Consider the following 19,901-nt stretch of genomic DNA (forward strand, 5'->3'; position numbering starts at 1 on the left):
CCAGGCACTTTTGGAAAGAAACTAAGCTTTGGGGGACTTGATCTAATCCCGTATCCCCTATCTTAGCCACAGAACCTGGTGTTTATCAGAGAAAGCCTGGGATCTCGGGTGTTCCCTGCTTCTGTGGGCTCAAGGCTCGGAGCTCTCCCTAAGGTTTAGCTGGGAGAAGCTGGCACTCCCCTTCTTTGAAAGAAATAATTTAGACATAATCCCATTGACTAGAATTGTGAGTGTGAGATTGGAAGGAACCTTAGAGATCCTCTAGCTTAACTTCATCTCATTTTATAGATCAGGAAACTGAGACCCAGAAAGAGAATTAGGGGATTGGCCTGTGAGCCCTGCTAGTTACTGATGGATGACATGCCAAGTCTCCTAATTCTATTCTACTAGGTTGGTGCAAAAGTAATTGCCGTTTAAAAGGTTAAAAAATCATTGCAAAAACCACAATTACTTTTGCACCAACCTAATATTACACCATGCTGCCTTCAAAAGGCTGTGTATCAATCAGCTCTTACTTTAGTTGCTGAAGATAAAATTGTGGATCAGTCAAGTTGTGTCTTGAGACTACCAGGCCATTAAACCTTAGAAGTAGGAATGAAATATTAGAACGGAAGGATGGGAGATGGGCTGGAGAAAAGGGGCATGAGGAAGGCGGGAAGGGGGGGAGAGCAGGGCAAAGACGAATGCGCATGGCTTGTCACTCCTCAACCATTTCCTACGGGGGTGGGGGAGGAGCCTTTCTGGTCAAGTGACACATGGAGGTCCCTGACAGCCTGAGAAGCCTAGCCAGTCCGTCTCTAAAACACCACCTTTGATAAGAGATGGATTAGACTTCATCTTCTCATGACTCACCAGGGCTTCCCTGCGATGACGCCAATGGAATTAGTAAGCGCAGAATGTCTGAACTCCTTGAGAGCACCCTTCCCCATTCCAAAGCCCTATTTCTTCCCAATCTGCCTGCCTCTCTTCTGGTGATGTCATTGAACAGCCTGTGAGAGGCCCATGGTGAGCACTTCTGTGATAAAACCCACTGCGCTTAAAGTCTGGGTTCTCTCCTTCCTGTATGAGAAAGGAAGGGGCAGGACATGACTCTTTGCGTCTGGTTCCAGGGCTGCCACGGAGGGGTTGTGCACACTGCCAGGGCAGGGGTGGCCTTAGGCAGACACGGGGGCTTTGATGAAGCAAGTCTTCGGTGTAGGCGTTTAGCACACGGAACTTCCTTTGCAGTGATATTTGAAATTCTCAGTCTTGGGGCTTCCCCAGAATGTGGGTTAGCTGAAGCTAAGTGTTCCAGACCTCCAGAAGGAGGTAAATATGTTCCGTGATGGACTGGTCTGAGTTAGAACAAGAAAGTTTTAAGTGTCTCTGCCAAATGATTTCATGGTTTAAAACTGTAGACGGCCAGTCTTGTTCTTCCAAATACAAAGAATCTTGCAAACTGGCAATACTGGTTGTCTCCTAGAAGGAGGATGGGGTGGTAGAGGAATCAGGGTAGATGGGGGTCACTTTAGTATATCGTCCTTTGTATACATTCAATTTGAAACCATGTGAATGTTTTCATTGATTAAAATTTTGTTCTTAATTTAAAGAAATTTTTAAAAAAGCATCTCGATAAAAGGAGCTTTGTTTTTATTTTAATTTTTAAACTTTTAAAGTTTGATTGTAAAGACTGAGAAAAACTTGATCATGTACACACGACCCTTCTTGGTTATTAAACTGGAGAGCTGGAAGGCCAGGAGAGATTTAATCCAACGACCATTGCACGATCCGTACATACATGTTACAGATGAGGAACCAGGCCCAGAGAGGAGGCAGACCTGCTGCCGAGGTCCCAGGTAGCCAGGGGCAGCCTCAGAGCTGGAACAGGTCCAGGGCTCTTGCTGCTTCTCCCTGCTGCCTCTCAGGAATGCCACCCATTGGGTCCCCGCAAATTACGTTGCAGAGAAATTCTTGGTATGTTTTCGAATCCCACTGTTGAACGTGCTGCGGCAGTCAACTGACTGGTGCCCAGGTGGGTTGCTGTAGACGGGGGCAGCCGCTGGGGACCCTCTACAAAGTGGAGGAAGGATGACAGGCTCCTTGCCCGGAAGGCACACGTATGACTTAGTGATGGTCTCCTCCGTGAGCAGCATACTTTACGCACCCTTTCCCTTCCTTGTCAATGGAGGCCATTCTTCCTGCAGAGAGGAATGGTGACATGTGATGCGCAGGGAAGCCCTGCCTGATACTACAGATGTGCGTGTTTCATTGCAGAGTCATCAGCTACGAGTGCTGTCCTGGGTATGAAAAGGTCCCAGGAGAGAAGGGCTGTCCGGCAGGTGAGTACGCCAGGCCTTGTGTGTTGGTGCGGATGGAGGGCAGGGGTGGGAGAGAGGAGCAGGCGCGTTGAAGGCAGCAGAGTCTGAAGGAGGGTCCGAGGGACGAGGCTGTGTGGCGTTTCTCCCCATGTGCTCTCTGGCCTCTAGGCCCCATGCAAGGGCTGGAGGACGGAAGCTAGAAACGGAGTTTCCTGTACTGCTCCTTCCTATTCAAGCTGACCTCCTCGGCAGGTGCTGCCACAGACTCCAGTTCTGACCCACCTGTGCTCTTCTCACCAGGCCCAGGTGCCACGAATGGCCCCATGAAGCCAAGGCTGCGTGGCACCTGTGGATTTCATTAGCACTTTCCCTTCAGCTCCACGTACCACCAGGACCGTGCAGGGTGCAGAGGAGGCTTCTTTTTTAACTGTGAAATGTTTGCTGTTTTATTAGTTGACAATATGAGACTGAGACTTAGAAGAAAGGGGGCAATTTGGTTGGTGCCAAGGTCACCAGGGGTATGCAGTTGGCATGGGCTGGGTTCCTTCGCTTAAGTTCCTGGCTTAAATGAAGTTTTGCTCTGCTGACGTTAAAATGATTGAAATTTATCAACCAGTTGAGTTCAAGTAGGGAGGCTTTCTTGACCAAGTTATTTCAAGAAGCGTGTGGCAGGCGTTAGGCTCCCCAGCGGGAGGCGGTCTTGGGGCCTTCCCACACACGTGCGCAGATGTGCCATCCTCTCTGCAGACTGGGGGGTTGGGCCCCCAGGCCCATGCCTCCTCTGTCCTCTGCCCCTGCAGCCCTGCCACTCTCAAACCTCTACGAGACGCTGGGAGTCGTTGGATCAACCACCACTCAGCTGTACACAGACCGAACAGAGAAACTGAGGCCTGAGATGGAAGGGCCTGGCAGCTTCACCATCTTCGCCCCCAGCAACGAGGCCTGGGCTTCCTTGTCAGCTGTGAGATGACCTCCTTTTGCCCAGGGGACTCTTACTGGGAATTGCCTTCCTCCTCAGAGGGTGGGCAGGTTACAAGAAGGGTGAAGACCCTAGTGACTTCCCACTGTTTCGGGAAACGGTTTCCTTCACCCTCAGATAAAGCCAGGGAGCTTCCAGTGCCCTGTCTGTCCAGTTGGACAGACAGACCATGGTGCGCCCTGAGGAGAGCTCCTTGGCAGAATGGAGACCTGGGGTCACTGGGGCTTCGGGAGCATGTTTGCCGGGGTAGCCAGCACCCACCTCTTGAACATGGGGTCTGCAGGCCCCTCACTGCCACGCTGACCTTCTTCACAGGAAGTGCTGGACTCCCTGGTGAGCAACGTCAACATCGAGCTGCTCAACGCCCTTCGCTACCACATGGTGAACAGACGGGTCCTCACAGACGAGCTGAAACACGGCATGGCCCTCACCTCCATGTACCAGAACTCGGACATCCAGATTCACCACTATCCCAATGGGGTAAGGGAACCCCTGGTACAGAGCCTCACCCTGTGCCCACACTGCGCCCCCTCCTGGTCCCCAGGTGGGGCTGGTCCCTGGGGTTTGGTCCTGCAGGTGACGTCAGCTGTAGGTCAGCCCCCACCCCCTTGCCCCTGCTTCTCCTCAGACCCTCTAGTCCTACAGCTGATGGAACCCACGTTCTGTGCTGTGTCCTCCCTGCCTGGGGCTTCCAGACCACGCCTCTGATGTGTTAATCACTCGTCCTCACTTCTTCTCTGGGCAGATCGTGACCGTCAACTGTGCCCGGCTGCTCAAAGCTGACCACCATGCGACCAATGGGGTGGTACACCTAATCGACAAGGTCATCTCCACGACCACCAACAGCATCCAGCAAATCATCGAGATCGAGGACATCTTCGAGACCCTTCGGGTGAGGGGCTGCCCTTGTGGGAGAGCATTTAGGGAACAGGGATGACCTTCCTCTAAATGCCCATGAACATGGAGAAGCCACTGAGCAGACCCTCAGCTGGAGTGCAGGAAACAGCATCATCCCCTGCTGGCAAATTCCCTCCGCCTGCCTCCTCCTTTGCAAACCTTTCCTTTTCTGACTCCTCTGGAAAGTTCCATGTTTTATGGCTGCGGGGTCCTTTGAGCCTGCAGTGCAGGTTCCAGAAATGGGAGGGCCTTCCTTCCAGGTGGTGATTCCCACATGTGGGACTAGAATAAATGGCCTGTCAGGTTGCATGATCTTCTTGACCACATGTCCCCACTATGGGACCCCTGCTCCACCCATCCCCACGTTTCCTGGGAACCCAGGACAGCCGAAAGTCCAGCCATGTGGACACGGGAGCTGGGGTTTGACTTCTGGCCTGGCTTCTGACCGCTCTGGGCCCACAGAATGCTCTTCCTCCCCCACCGCCCAGCAGACGCTATCTTACAACTGGAGCGGCGAGTGGGTGTTCCTCTTGGCACCGGCTGCTCAGAGGAAGTAAACACAGGCTACCCAGTCAGGTTTTTTGCCCTGATTCAAGCAGAACTTCCTGACCACAAAGGATACCAAGTGGGAGTGGGTGGTTCCTCCCCTGGAGATCTCCAACACACAGGGACAACACTCCCCCAGGCCAGGCTGGCACTGAGGTGACCTCGGGAAGTAGCTCTGGAGGGCCCTGGAAACCCTGCTCTCGAAGCTCTTCCCCTGCTTTCGTATGGGTCCCTCACATGTCAGGAGTTTGCAAGGGAATGCTGTTCCCACGGGGTTGGGGGCACATCTTTCGATGGACAGTTGATCCCCACTCAGTGACCACCTCTTACTGTCTAGGTTGGCAAATATTCCTTGCTGGCTTCTTCCCCTTTGGGCCTCCTTGACACCCTCTTTCCTTCCATGAACACATAATTATTAAGCACCTGCTACTTCCCAGGCATTGTTGTACGTGCCGCGATTAGAGGGGTGAGCAAGACACACAGATTTCTGTTCCCAGTGGCACGTATATTCTTTCTGGGGAGACAGACAAGAAACAAAATGGTAGCCACAGAGTGTGCTAAGCGTTGTGAAGTCAGTGAGTGGTGCTCAGAGGAAGCCAGTAGGGACCAGGGGGTCAGGGAAGGTCTCTCTGGAAGAGGTGACATTGAGCTGAGGCCTGAAGGATGAGGAGCATGGCAGGCAGAGGGGAGAGCAGGCGTAAATAAGAGGAAAGGCTCGGAGGCAGGAGCAGCAAGCAGGAGGCCAGTGAGGCCAGAGTGACGACAACGAGGAGCCAGATCCTGCAGGGCCATGCGACCTGGCCAAGGAGTGTGTCTTCATCCTGAGAGCAGCGGGAAGGAAGCCATCGATGCTTTCAGAGTGTTCTGGCTGCTCTGTAGAGAATGGATTATATGGTCCTTATACTCACAGGGCTCACACAAGGAATTATGACCTATAACTAATTACGACATGAGAAGGACAGCAAGTTGTACAAGTATGTGTAACAGACAGACTCATTTTCATTGCAGGGGCAGTGGTGGGGGTGGGGTGGGGACAATGCCACGTTGACTACTTAGAGAAATGACATTTTAGTCAGGGCCCAAAGAAGGACTAGGAGTCAGAAAAGTGAAGAAAGGAGACGGGCAGAGGGGATGACAGGCCCAGGCCTGGAGGTGTGAAGGAAGGAGGCGTAGGAAGTAACTGAGAGGTGGCCAGAGTGGTTGGAACTTACTCAGGCTGGGCAAACTCGCGGAGGCCATGGTGAGAGGTGAGCTTTGGTGAGGCTTGTCTTTCTTTTTAAAGATTGTATTGGGGAAGGGGAACAGGACTTTATTGGGGAACAGTGTGTACTTCCAGGACTTTTTTTCCAAGTCAAGGTATTGTCCTTTCAATCTTAGTCATGCAGGGTACCGTTCAGCTTCAAGTTGTGTCCTTTCAGTCTTAGTTGTGGAGGCCGCAGCTCAGCTCCAGGTCCAGTTGCCACTTTTCTAGTTGCAGGGGGCACAGCCCACCATCCCTTGCGAGAGTCGAACTGGCAACCTTGTGGTTGAGAGGACGCACTCCAACCAACTGAGCCATCCGGGAGGCAGCTCAGCTCAGGGTGCTGTGTTCAATCTTAGTTGCAGGGGATGATGCCCACCATCCCTTGCGAGACTCGAGGAACTGAACTGGCAACCTTGTGGTTGAGAGCCCACTGGCCCATGTGGGAATCGAACCAGCAGCCTTCGGAGTTAGGAACATGGAACTCTAACCACCTGAGCCAGCGGGCCGGCCCCAAGGCTTGTCTTTTCACCTTGGGCTTCTACAAAAGCCTGGCGCCCTCTGAGGGAGGATTGGCGAGGCCGTTGCCTCTTGCCTCTGGAGAATCCCAGAGCCTTCAGGGAACACTCATGCTGTCCGTCCCTTCCCCCACAGGCTGCCGTAGCTGCATCAGGGCTCAACACCCTGCTTGAAGGGGATGGCCAGTTCACACTCTTGGCCCCCACCAATGAGGCCTTTGAAAAGATCCCTGCTGAGACCTTGAACCGGATCCTGGGTGACCCAGTGGCCCTGAGAGGTGAGCACCCCTCTGCTCCTGCCGCCACCTCATTGGAGCAGCCACACTGAGCCCAAGCCCTGCTCCCATCCAAGGTAGACACGCCACCTGCCATCTTGTCTCAGGATAGACACAGGCCTGCCATCCTAGTCAGAGGGGCGTGTATGGAATTTAGAAGCCTTTGGGGATGCGCTTTGGCTGAGGCGGGAGGCAGAGCTGCAAGTCCAAAGCAGGCCCTGGCCAGACTCAACGAGAGTTAAAGGTCCAAATGACCAAAGCCAGAACAAGGCTGCCAGGTGGGCAGCAGCTTGGCAGTGTGGGGAGGGGATGGTAGGTCCTGGCGTCCTTGAAATGGAATCATCACACTTCCTATGTCTGGCCAGGGGCTTCGTGGATAATTCAGAATAACAGTTAAAAACTGCTAATAGTCAACTCTTGACCCTTCATTGCTGGTCCTTCCTCACGTCCTCAGTGAGCTGCTAAGTTAGGGGGTGCATTGGTTATTGCTGCAAGAGAAGGAAGAGATTAGGAGGGGAGGCTGGGCTCTATACTCCCCCCACCCCGCCCCCTTCAGCTCCAGGACCACTGAGTTGCTGCCCTGTAACCCCTGAGTCCCCTGCAAGGGGGAGTAGGCCCCAGGTCCGCTGGGTACCCCAACTACACTGATTCCTCCCAAAAGTAATCCAGGAATGACTTCATTTCTTTTGAATCTATGTAAACTCACCTTTGAAATGTACTATATAAGATGCCTGATGCATTTCCAACACCTACAAATGTAAAGGCTTTTCCTTGCAGCAATGCAGGGACAGGGAAGGGTACATTTCTGAGAGCACAGGTGGGGCGCTGCTGTGTCCAGGTGTTGTGGGCCCTCTAAGTGTCTGGCCTGTGCCGGGAACCAGGCCACAGAAGTGAACACGGTACAGCCTTTGCCTTCAAGGATGTTTAAGCCTAGTGGGGACAACAGATTTAAAAACAGGTCTTTGGGCCTAGATGTGTGAGCATGATGACAGAGATAGTCCCAGCACCACGGGGTGAGGCCAGGAGTGGGGCACCTGCAGCCTGAGGGGTCCGGAAGGCTTTCTGGAGAAGGTGAGACCTGGGCACATTGCAGCATATTTAGCTTCTCATTTAGAACTCTGTTCCCCCCAAAACATGTTTTGTACAGAGCACATTTTCATCATGTAGATCAGACCTCCTTATTACAAAGTGGAAGGAAAAAACCACCCTAATTTATCGCTTTTGAACATCTGCCTTTTTCTACTCAGTAACGCATTTGCTCAAAGCAAGAGGCCTCTGTGTGAGGCCTGGCTGGCAGCTGGAAGGCAGCAGGCCATGAGTCCACCCCACAGTCTCGTGTTGTTACATGAGGGTTGGCAGACAGGCGAGAAGCAGCCCCGGGCTGGCGTGCCCTGTCTGAAGAGTGGCTTCCAGCCCTGTCCCTGCTGACCCTACCGGTGGCCCAGCCGGCCACCCTTACCTCACCCTTGCCTTCAGTTTCCATTCCAGAGAAGTGACAGCTCCAAGGCCTCACTCCCTTTGCTGCCGTGCTGTTCTTTCTCCCCCCCCACCCCACCCCCCCTCCCCGCTAGGCGTTCCAGGCGCTGGACGCTCCTGCAGGAACAGGTGCCTCTGCAGGGCCTCAGAGCTTCCTGCTGTCCGTGAGACTGTGGTTTTGGTTCCCACACTCAGGACAAATTGAAACTCGCCTCTGCGGTGAGAATGTAAGGCAGAAAGGCCTTGGTGACCTTGGTGAGCAGTGGTCGGAATCTGCTTTGCCTGGCTGGGGCTGGGGCGCGGTCCCCTGTCTGCTCCGCGCAGCTCCCTCGGGGCCTCCAGCCTGTCTGGTCCTCAAAGCAGGACAAGTACATAAATGATTATATTTATGATTTCGGGGTGTGGTGGAAGGGGCAGCAAAACCATGTCTTACTGCTCTGTATCCTCAACCCCTGCGACAGGTCATGATGACTCAGAGACCTTTGGGTAAAACGAACAAAAACCAAGTACACAAATAATTCAAAACCTCATTCACTCCCATTTCCATCTTTTCCACCTACATTTCACATTTTTATAAAAGTCAGTGGATAAAAAGTCCCAGGGTAAAATCGTTTGAGTTTTTCCCCTATCCCTAAAGTTCAGGGACTAATAAGAGAACTCCCCCTGAAGTTCAGGTGTTACGGTAACCGCTAACGTTGTCGGGCATTTACCCTGTTGTCAGGCATTGTGCTCGGTGGTTCACATTCCGAGTTTCATGCCATCCTGACACCAGCCCTAGAAGCTGAATGCTGTGCTTATTTCCACTTGCCTGATGAGGAAGTTGAGACTTGCCCGAGGTACCACAGCTGATAAGTGGCTGTGCTGGGATTCGAACTCAGGCAGTCTGACTGCAGAGCCCTGGCTCGCTTTAGAGAAACAGCAGACAGTAGGAGAAGAGGGTCTGGGCTGTGTGGTGCCCCAGCCTCGTCTAAAGGTCAATACTGGCGAGAACAGAGTCCTCACAGCCTTGGTCAGGGTGCCAGCCAGCCCCTGAGGTCAGCCCGAGCGGCACTGACTGCCCTGTGTTCTGTTCGGCCCCCAGACCTGCTGAACAACCACATCCTGAAGTCGGCCATGTGTGCCGAGGCCATTGTCGGGGGGCTGTCTGTGGAGACCCTGCAGGGCACTACGCTGGAGGTGGGCTGCAGTGGGGACATGCTCACCATCAACGGGAAGCCCATCATCTCCAATAAAGACATCCTGGCCACCAACGGCGTGATGCATTTCATCGACGAGCTGCTCATCCCAGACTCAGGTAGGCCAGCCTCAGGGGGCCTTGGTCTGCCAGGCCCACTGCCCCCGCTGCTGTCCATGGTGGCAGGGCCGGAGGAATTCAGAGATCTTCGGGGCCACTGCCCTTCCTGCACCCAGCTTACCGCCTCTCAGGAGAGGCCTGGGCAGTCGGTGGGTTGCGGCCAGACTGAAGAATCTTGAGATGCTGGCATGGGAGTCCAGACATCATCTTAGAGGCAGTGGAGAGCCATTGAAGGTGACTGGGGAGGGAACGACTCAATCACAGAAGCCTTTCAGAAGACCTGCCTGCTCTGGTTAGGCACAGAGGACCATTTGCTGACCTGAGAGCTGTTGTTTTCTCTAGTCCCCAAGCATCCCAGGGTCAGTGACCCTCGGAGAAATGACTGAACAGTTTTGGGCTTGTATCCTAACCCCATTCTGGAATTCTCGGGAAGTCTACTGCCCATGAGTGAAGAAATTCCCTAGTAAAAACCAAACCATAAGAAAGCACTTTCCATGGGTGTGGCCACTGGTGTTATCTGCTGCTCAGAAGCCAGGACCCACAGTGCTGCCTTCCTCCCCAGCATTAGATGCCCTGACCGGGGGCTGGGGCAGAGGCTGACCTCTGCCCAGCTGAGCTTCACCTCCCTTCCCTAACCAGTGAGAATTTTCTGGGCGACCGTCCCCTGATGACACGGACCCACAGTGCCCTGGCCATGTTTAGAGGGGTTGTTGGCTCACAAGGTGACATTCCTGCTGGTGGATGTCATGCTCTAGGGAGGACAAAGGATAAATGAAAACAGCGCTACTAACTTTTGAACCCACTTTCTCCTTCCTTGTAGCCAAGACGCTATTTGAGTTGGCTGCAGAGTCCGATGTTTCCACCGCCATTGACCTTTTCAAACAAGCAGGCCTCAGCACTCATCTCTCTGGAAACGAGAAATTAACTCTCCTGGCCCCCCTGAATTCCGTCTTCAAAGGTAAGATGGGGGAGGCATCCCTGTGAGCTTGTCCCGGGGGGGCAGCTGCCCCACCGCTGTCACCTCCACAGCACCTCTCCTGATTTATAGCACCCTGCGGGATGTTAGTGCTCCCACCCAGCTCAAGCGAAAGCAGATGTGATTTCACCAGGAACTTCAGAGGCACTGCTCTTTCGTTTGGCAGAGCAGAGAGAGCATTTGGGGCTCTGTTCCTCAGAATTTAAGAGGCTGCGCTGTCTGGAGAGCACAGCAGTCTCCTGCCTTTTTATCTGCAGGGTCAGTCGCCAGGGTCATAGCCGATCAGTGAGGATCCAGCTGAGCCGTGGTCACAGGAAGGTGGAGAAGGGGGCCAAGTTGTGTCTGTGCCTTCCCTTCCCTCTTAGGGCAAAACTCCAAACCCCCTCGATTATCTTGATGTTTTGTGATTTTTTTTAATTCGCAGAAGATGCCAGATGTTAAGGAATATTGCAACCTCACTTGATTTCTCAATCTCTGTTTCCAAAGCCAAGGAGGGCTGGGCTTCTCGCCGCGTTTGTGTTTCCTTCTCTTCATTTCCAGAGCACGCCTCTGGACCGACCGCACCTTCTCTTGCAGATGGAACCCCTCGCATTGACGCCCGGATGAAGAATTTGCTTATGAATCACATGGTTAAAGACCAGCTGGCCTCCAAGTATCTGTACCATGGACAGACCCTGGACACTCTGGGCGGCAAAAAGCTGAGAGTTTTTGTTTATCGTAATGTAAGTTCTGGGCCCTAAAACATGCTCCTTCTTTGTCTCAGCTCTAAAACTGAAAGCTGTATTAGTGTCAAAAAAAAAAAAAAGTCCCCAATAATTAGGAGTTTGTCTGAGAGCTAGTTTCTAACAAGGAAGGACTTTCTAGGAAGTATATCTGATGTGCCAGGATCCAAAGGGGATCCTGCAGAAGGATTAGAATCTCCTTTTCTGGAGGCCTTCGGGAATGAACCACTCACCTGTCTGACCTGGCTGGGTAGGCAGCCGTCCACCTTGGACTCAGAGCAATGAACAACGGGCAGAGGGCCGGAGATCTGAATCCTTCTTCGCTTATGTGAGGAGAAGCCCCCCCCCCACCACCAAACTGAAGCAAAGCCCTCCTTGGTCGAAGGGTTCTCTCCTCTATTACCCTGTGTCTTCTCTCTTCAAACCCAAACCCTGGAGAAGCAGGCGGGAAACACAGCGTGGCATAGCCCTCGCTTGAGACCAGCCAGCACCATGTGACCAAAGATGGCTGCCATCTGTTCAGTCACTCAGTCAATAGGCCCGGTCTGTTTATTTGATCTTTGTCAATGGACCTCACATGTAACATGATATTTTCATTACGGGGCCTCTGTGTAACTTTACTGGGTCCCCTATGGCCCTTCTTTCCTTCAGGAACACCTTTTTTTTTTTCTTTCCTGGAGAAAACGCATCATTTTATCCTAGTCTTGAAAACCCACCCCAGTATGTATTCACTGCTGTTTGTGGATGAAGCCATCAGCCCAAACCAGGAGGGTAACCTGGCCTCTCTCTGCCCCCCTTTTGCACAGAGCCTATGTATTGAGAACAGCTGTATTGCTGCCCATGACAAGAGGGGCAGGTACGGGACCCTGTTCACCATGGACCGGGTGCTGACCCCCCCGATGGGGACTGTCATGGACGTCCTGAAGGGGGACAATCGCTTCAGGTAACTTGCCCCATCCCAGGGCGGGGCTTCTGCCAAGTGGTCATGCTGGGACTCAGGACTCAGCTATTTGTCCAGTTCCCCTCTCTCGGGGGGTCAGTGGCATGCAGGGCTCACCTTCCCGGCTTGGGATGTGGAAAGGGTGAGGGTCCTGGGAAGCCTAAGCTGAGAGGGAGGGTTACTTCTGGGAGTGCCATCCTCTCCCCCGGGGAACAGGGAGGGACTGCACTTTTAATACGAAGACCAGAAGACCCCACGCTCTCATTTTAAAGTCCCAAGTGAGCTGAGGACACCTGGTTTTGAGTGTCTGTGACCGTGGCTCTGTGCAGTATCTCTACTCACTGCACCTGAAGATTCCTTACCACTCCTTTTTGGCTCCCTGGGTCCCTTTTCTTGCCCACTCTCTCCATTCCTGACTTTTTCACAGCCCACCACGGGTTGCTGTGTTGTTGAGTATTTCCCCTCACTGAGTTCAACTACCTGCATGAGAGCCTCTGCCCTCCCTGGAATTACATCCCCCGCGCAGAGTGACTCAGCCAGTCTCTGGGTCAGCCATGCCACTGGCCTGTCCCTTCCTCCTCCACCCTCTGGCCTCTGACTTCTGGCCATTTAACTGAGCTTAGCATTTATCGAGAAAAGAGACAGACTGGAATCATGCCGTTTTGTGCATGGGAGGGGGCGCGGGTAATGCTAGTGGTCTGGGCTCTACCTGCCTGCAGTGGTGAGGTGTACGTGGGAAAGTGGCAGCCCCCACAGGCAGGTGACATTTTCTGTGTGTACCCACAGCATGCTGGTCGCCGCCATCCAGTCTGCAGGGCTGACGGAGACACTCAACCGGGAAGGGGTCTACACAGTCTTTGCTCCCACAGATGAAGCCTTCCAAGCCATGCCACCGGGAGAACTGAACAAACTCTTGGGTAAAGACCAACTTAAATACATTTTCAACTTTTCTAAAGTAACAGTTAGGGTTCCAGCAGGAAACAGTTGGCGTGTTACAAAAGGTTTGACTGAAAGAAATTTAATGGCGAGACTATTGGCAGAGGTGCGAGCAGAATTAAAGAACTAGCAAAGGGTGATGGCACCCAGGGACTAACAACCATGGGAAGCCTTTACCAGCTGAGGCCATGGGGGCAAAGGGACAGGATGAGGGAGAGCTGGACGAGGGGCACAGGACAGCCAGGACCACATCCCTGTGTACGTGCTGTCAGAACCATCGCCACCACCTACCTCAGCCCCCTGCCTCCCAGGCCTCCTGTCAGCTGGTTACAGGAGGGTGGGTGAGGGGTCCTGGAAGGCACATGTCACAACGGTCAGCCTTCCCAGGTACCAAACAGGGCAGAGAAGAGCAGATAGGAGTTCAAGGTAGATGACAACCAGCCCCCTCACTGAGACATGGCTTCCACTCAGGACCTGTGAGAACAGTGATGATGAAGCCATTTAGCTGCATCCAGTGTCCCTTAGGATAAAAGCTTTCCCAAGAAGTTAGTCATGGCCCTGAGAAACATAGCTGAGGATGTTGGAGAGGAAATCTAGTAGCCAAGAACTTGGGCTCCTGGATTCTCTGTCAGCAGGTTCAAATCCTGGTTCTGGCATTTACGAGCTGAGTGATCTCTAGCAAGTTGCTTAACCTCTCTGAGCTTCAGTTTTCCCATTAGACAAATGAAGGTGATAGCAGTACCTTGCTCAGTGTGTTGTGAGGATTAAATGAGGTGTTTCCCACAGTGCTGGGCACACGTCCTCCATCAGTACCGACTACGCTGGTGGGGAGGTAGGATGGGTTGGGATGTTAAGTTCTGATGAATGCCCATGAGAGACACTTCCACCCATCACAGAAGGACCTGGGCCAACCCTTGGGGCCCACGTACACTATACTTCCCTTCCCGCTGTGGAACAGAATAGAAAGTTCAGGCAGCTGTGAGCTGAACTTGTGTCCTGTTTAATTTTCTGTATTGCTAAATAAATGCCTATGTCTACGGTGCTGACGTATGTTCCTGAGAAGAGGGGAGAAGTTCATTCTGAACATAAACTTTCCACCCTCTCTCTGTCCAGCAGGAACGAAATATTCCCCAGGTGGCCTGAGCCTGCTCGGCTTCTGTTTCATTTTCAGCTCTGTGGGATCAGAGGAGGGGAGTGGGCAAACCTGGTCAAATTCGCCCTTCCCCAGGCCCCCGGGCAGGATTAGACCCCAGCACTCCTGGGGGCAGGAGGGCCAGCCAGGTGTTAGAGGTCATTCCAGGTGTTAGAGACCTCTGAAGAAGAAGGCCCCAGCATGTCAGGGCCCCAGATGGGCTTGGCTCAGCACCTCCAGGCAGGATTTATGCGGGAGGGGAACTCTTGGCAGCTCCAGCTTGTGGATATTTGGAAACCACGTGGTACCTGGTAGCTCCATCCCAGGGCATTAATGTGGATTTGTCAATAACCAAGTGCACTCTCCAAAATGCTTTAAAACTTCCTCCGCTCTCAGTTTCATGATGCTGGAAATAGCCATCCATAAGCCCTGGGGAAATTCAGCCATTTGGCTGGTGATGTGACTATGAGGGGCAGCCTTGATGGAGAGGAGAGGGCAGCTGGCAGCTTGGAGAAATGCCTCCCACACTTAATTTGGGAAATGCCTGTGCACCTTTATGAGCAATCGGATGCTTTCCGCAGTTGGCGGAGCAGCTGACGTGGGCTGGAAGGAATGCTGAGACGTGATGAGGGGGTGCTGTGGCGGGAATCCCTCCTCGGCCCTGACCGCATCGGCTCCATAGCTCCTCCAGAGCACAGCTGTTGACTCTTTTAAGTTCTCCCTTCAGGAAATAGCCGTCTCAGAATATGCATTTGAGAGCAGAATGTGTAAATATTTCACCACTGTGTTATAGCCATCGGGAGCCACACTGATAATGAAATGTCCCAGATGCCGATGCTGGAAAGGTCCCTGGCTTTCCAAGCAAATATTTAGTTCATGGAAACATGAGTCACACTCACAGAGGAGTATGGATTAACTCCTTCACCCAGCCGCCCACTGACCACAGGGGAGATTCGTGGCCATGGACATGTGTCTCGTTCCCCTGATTGTTATGCAGACAGCTGAGCCCACAGTGGGTGCTCAGTGGGTATTTATTAGCCGGGCAAGGAGTTCTCCATCTCAGGGATGACCACTTGCATCTCCTCCTCTGGGCCTTCCTTGACGAGGCCAGTTACCAACCTGGGGATGAACTCTGCTTTCTTTCCCACAAATATGCAGGCAATGCCAAGGAGCTTGCAAACCTCCTGAAATACCACATTGGTGACGAAATCCTGGTTAGCGGAGGCATCGGGGCCCTGGTGAGACTGAAGTCTCTCCAAGGCGACAAGCTGGAAGTCAGCTCGGTGAGTGCGTCTGAAAATGAAAAGGCCGGCTGTGTCCTGCCCCCTGGGATGGCATTAGCCACACACACAGTCTTTAAGCTACATCTTGAGTCTCTGAGTACCCTTTTGTCCAAAGAAAGGAAGAAAATAGAAAATGGTCTTTGGGAAAATCACATGAGATTGTGGTTAAACATGCATAAGAATTTACAGATCTGCAGTGGAATAAAGTATCTAATTGGCATCTGGGTCAGGTGCTTCCTTCCCTTAAGGAGATGGTGGGCGGTTACTTATATGTCTTGAGACATCAATTCCCAATACCCTCCCCGCGCACACACACACACACACACGCACACGCACACACACACACACACACACACGCAAATCCAGGGCTCACTGAGCTGCACCATGAACCAGACCATCCCAGGAGGCTTTTCTTCCGGTGCTTGGTCTGCGAGCCTTCCCTTGCTCCACACATGGACGATACACAGTCCACATTGGAGCTGGCTCGGAGGGCCCCTACCTGGAGGAGAGAGCACAGGCAGCCGGCCCAGCCAGCCCTGGCTGTGCCAGCGAGGCCACTGACCGCCTGTGGAGCGACCACTCTTCCAGTGCGTGGCTGGCTCTGCTTCTGCTCCCTCTTCTCTCCTGAACTTCAGCCGTCCCTGTGCTCATCAGTTTCTCTCCGGAGCATGGGAAGGCATGTCGGGAGGCAGGGATGTGATGGCTTGATTGACTGGCTCACGTTAGCTGAGAATCTCCCAGCTCTTAGATTAGGGTGTGGGGTCCTGTCTGTCACAGGCTTCAGTTCCTCCTTCCCCCTTGGGTCTGATACGTGGGTCATTCAGGAGAACCTGAGATAGATTTACTCGGGGTGCACTTCCTGTGAGAAATCATAAGTAGGACAAGTGGAAAGAGCCCTTTCCCCAGAGCTGGAGACCTGGCTTCTGCCTCTATCTGTCCCACATGCTTAGTTTAAAGGAGGCACTTGGCCTCCCTTGAGTCTCAGTTTCCTCTTCTATTAAGTGGGGCAATAATATCTGCCCTCTCACCGTACACTGCTGTGAGGACGAAGTGAGTAACAGCAAAGAGCATCTTGTGAATTACAACGTGCTGAGTCTACACAGGGGATTAGAATGAATCCAGCAGACCACAAGTCCGCAGGGCAGGGACTGCTCCTTTCATCAGAGCATCCCCAACTTAGCACAGGGTCTGGCACCTAGAAGAGCTCAGTAAACATTTATTGAATGAATGCGGTAGCTATGCCCTACGTTCAACAATTGTTCCCTTTTTTTCTCCCAGAAAAACAATGCAGTGTCTGTCAATAAGGAGCCTGTTTCTGAAGCTGACATCATGGCCACTAACGGCGTGGTTTATGCCATCTCCAGTGTCCTGCAGCCTCCAGGTAAGGCCCAGAAGGATCCCAGCTCTGCAGCTGGCCCCTCTCTACACACAGCAGTTGGTGTTCCTTAGAAAAACTCTTGTAAGCAAAAAGAAGAATGAGGTGCGACATGCGAACTGAGCCTCCATGGACGGCGTCGTGGTGGCTGATGGAAAGCGAATTAGGAGCTGTGGTTTCAGAGGCGCTATACCAAGAACACGAGGCGAGGTCTCCCTTAGCTGAATGGCCTGGCCGTCTTAGCCCCACTCAGACACAGCCCAGCTGTTTGTCACACGTGGAGGCTGTGAACATGGCTCAAAGCTCCCCTCTCGCAGCGTCGTGCCTCGCAGGAGCTCTCTTTACCTCCAGCAAAGTTGAACTTGAGTCCAGCCTCTCTCCTCCCTTGTGCATTCACCTTTCTTTGCGTTCTCTCTCCATGGGCTAAATTCTGCCATGACTTATGAAAGTTATAAAGGAAAACAAATGATTAGAAACTGTGAGCCAGAGAGCCCAACAGTGCCCCCCAGTCATGGCTCTTCTGAATGCCATGCTAGCAGTTCATCAAAGCTGCCTTTTCTTTCATCTCCAGCCCACAGACCACAGGAACGAGGGGACGAACTTGCAGACTCTGCACTTGAAATCTTCAAGCAGGCATCTGCGTTTTCCAGGGTAAGACACCTGCTAGGTTCACCCCTGGCCTGAGCAGCCTTCGGTCCTCTTCTTGGGCCTAAGGAAGGGGCTCTCCAGACCCCTATCTTCCCTGGCTGCTCTCCCAGGGCTCTCTTGAAATTTCTCCCCACTCCCATTGGGGCATCCTTAGCCCTGGACTATGTGGGGTTCAGGGGAAAAAACCCAGGCAGCAGCACCTGTTTCCTTTGTGGGCAAAAGCCCAGACTTTTCAAAATGAGGCCTCTGAGCCTCAGCTTGTGGGGAAGCCACTGCTGGTGAGAGCAGATGCTGTTCCAGAATCCATCTGTCCAAGGAGGGTAACCCATCCTGAATTTGCCGTACGGTGGCCTGGCCTGCTCTGAGCCTGGGTCTTTAGTCACTCTTGTGTTTTCCATCACGGCCCCTCCTGAGTGATGCTGGGCTTCTGGGCGGTGGCTTGGGTTGTGGTTAAAGGACCAGCTATGTGTGTGGAAACTCCCTTCCTTGCTTCAGCCCCACCTTCTTCTCAGAACATCTGAGTCTTTCTATGCTCTTTTCCTGCTTCCCACCATGCCCAGGTCAGGTTCCTTTACTGCTTATGGTCAGGTGGAGCGCCTTGGGAATATGGGGCCCCTAACAAGGTTTGCATTTCAAGAGAGGAAGCCGCAGGAGGTACTCCTTCACCCAGAGGCCTGAAGCTGGAATACTTCACTTTATGTTTAGATAGAGAGGTCCCCTTAATGACCCTCAGCAAGGTTCTTGGCCCTGAGCTCCTACTTTTGAGAGCCACCCCCTGTGCAGTCCCAGGCTTTGGGGTCTCCCAGGCATGTCCACCTCAAACTCTACTTGGTAGGGATTTGCACATCAGTTAGGGCTGCAGTTTCACATCCCCCAACGTTTGTTCTGAGTAGGGGTGGCGATGGGAGAAGCCACTGCCATGAGCAGGTGCAGGTGTAACTTTCACTAGAAAAACCTGACACCTTGTGTTTTTTTTCAGGCTACCCAGAGCTCTGTGAAACTAGGTAAGTCTGATCTGGGTTTGAAGTCCCCATAGACTTGTTTGGACCTTACCCCAAACAGGCCATATCTACAATCTTCTGTATATAGATAAAAACATCCTGGTGTAATAAAGCAAGCCTGGCCTTTGGGGTCAGATGCAGAACCCCCAGTGTCCTTCTCTATAAGGTAGAGACAGTGAGAGCACCACCTGTTAGGGTTGATGTGAGTGTTTGGCTTTGGGAGCCTGGGAATAGTGCACAGGGGCTTGGCAGGAGCCCATGGCGAGGACATGGTTCCAAGCTTGTAGCTGTAGAAAATCTCAGTGCAGAACCTCACTGAGTATGACAGGGCGTTTCACAAACCACAAAGCACCGCTGTGTGCAGGAGGGTGCGGCAGGAGGAGTCGGCGTGGCCCCCGAGCTCGTGCACCTGGCAGCGTCCTAGACAGATGTGGAGAAGTCTGCCTGTGTTTCAGCTTTCCGCCTTCTCTCTTCCAGCCCCTGTCTACCAGCGGTTACTAGAGAGGATGAAGCACTAGTGTGAAGAACCGCAAGAGGAATGCGCTTCTGCAGCTCCTCGCCAATTTCTCTCCATTTGCCAAAGAGACTGAACGTTTTTGAAACCAAATATCACACTTCACTGTACATGGGCTGCACCATAATGAGATCTGAGCCTTGGGCAGGTTGGGGGAGGAGGGAGAGATGTACTTTGAATTTTTGGGTCACCCTAAACGTGGCTGTAAACCCACTACATGCAGAGATCTGGGTGTCACTGCCTGACAGTCACTTCCAGAAAGGACATCTCCCAAACACGGAATTTCCTGCCTATGCCAAGTGCTCTGGAAAAGGGAGCAGAAGTTTGTGGAGCTCCCAAAACATGAATCAAGCAGTCCAGCATCATGGGGCGTCCTGGCACAGTTTTTGTAAAGCTCTTTCACAGCTGGAGAAATGGTGTCATTATAAGCTATGAGTTGAACTGCTCTGTCAAAAGTTTCTCGAGCCGACATAAGGCTTGGACACTTGTGTATGGCCTGGTCCAGGTAGAGGAGAGAGGGTAAGTAGAGCATGCAGAGCCCAGGATTGCCCGGGTGCAGCAGAGCCGTGGTGTATTTGTAATAATAAAACCAAAGAAACATATGCCTGTACGGATGGGGTCTGTGTGCTGGCCTAGGTGTTCATTGGGGGCAGGTTTTTGTTCCTCGGGGCTGCCATGCTCCTTCATACCCAGAATGCACCTGGGAGCAGCTCAGCAGGGACCCCTGAGGATGGTCTGGTCCTCGGATACCCCCACAGCACATGGGGTTTGAAGCTCAGTCTTTGTTGAACTTAACGTTCATTTCAGTTTCCATCCCTGGTGCCTGGAATCCTCAGTGTTCACTTCCCCAGC

General features: G+C 52.7%; 1 protein-coding gene across 2 annotated transcripts in view; it reads left to right on the top strand.

Moving 5' to 3' along the window:
* Positions 1-19,659, top strand: part of TGFBI (transforming growth factor beta induced) — a 32,372-nt gene extending 12,713 nt beyond the window's left edge. Inside the window, exons 3-17 of one of the 2 annotated variants that reach the window (XM_019740384.3) lie at positions 2,254-2,318; positions 3,098-3,258; positions 3,592-3,756; positions 4,022-4,168; positions 6,614-6,755; positions 9,310-9,522; positions 10,343-10,480; positions 11,075-11,220; positions 12,027-12,163; positions 12,947-13,077; positions 15,387-15,511; positions 16,790-16,892; positions 17,458-17,537; positions 18,514-18,538; positions 19,013-19,659. In XM_019740384.3, coding sequence (XP_019595943.2) covers positions 2,254-2,318; positions 3,098-3,258; positions 3,592-3,756; positions 4,022-4,168; positions 6,614-6,755; positions 9,310-9,522; positions 10,343-10,480; positions 11,075-11,220; positions 12,027-12,163; positions 12,947-13,077; positions 15,387-15,511; positions 16,790-16,892; positions 17,458-17,537; positions 18,514-18,538; positions 19,013-19,053 — 1,819 coding nt within the window. In that variant the 3' untranslated portion in view covers positions 19,054-19,659. The remainder of the gene's footprint in view (positions 1-2,253; positions 2,319-3,097; positions 3,259-3,591; positions 3,757-4,021; positions 4,169-6,613; positions 6,756-9,309; positions 9,523-10,342; positions 10,481-11,074; positions 11,221-12,026; positions 12,164-12,946; positions 13,078-15,386; positions 15,512-16,789; positions 16,893-17,457; positions 17,538-18,513; positions 18,539-19,012) is intronic. The other variant, XM_074313546.2, reaches the window with a different exon arrangement.
* Positions 19,660-19,901: the final 242 nt, after the last annotated feature.

Source organism: Rhinolophus sinicus, chromosome 5, assembly GCF_057876585.1.
Source record: "Rhinolophus sinicus isolate RSI-liver-muscle chromosome 5, RSI-T2T, whole genome shotgun sequence".
Lineage (NCBI taxonomy): Eukaryota > Metazoa > Chordata > Mammalia > Chiroptera > Rhinolophidae > Rhinolophus > Rhinolophus sinicus.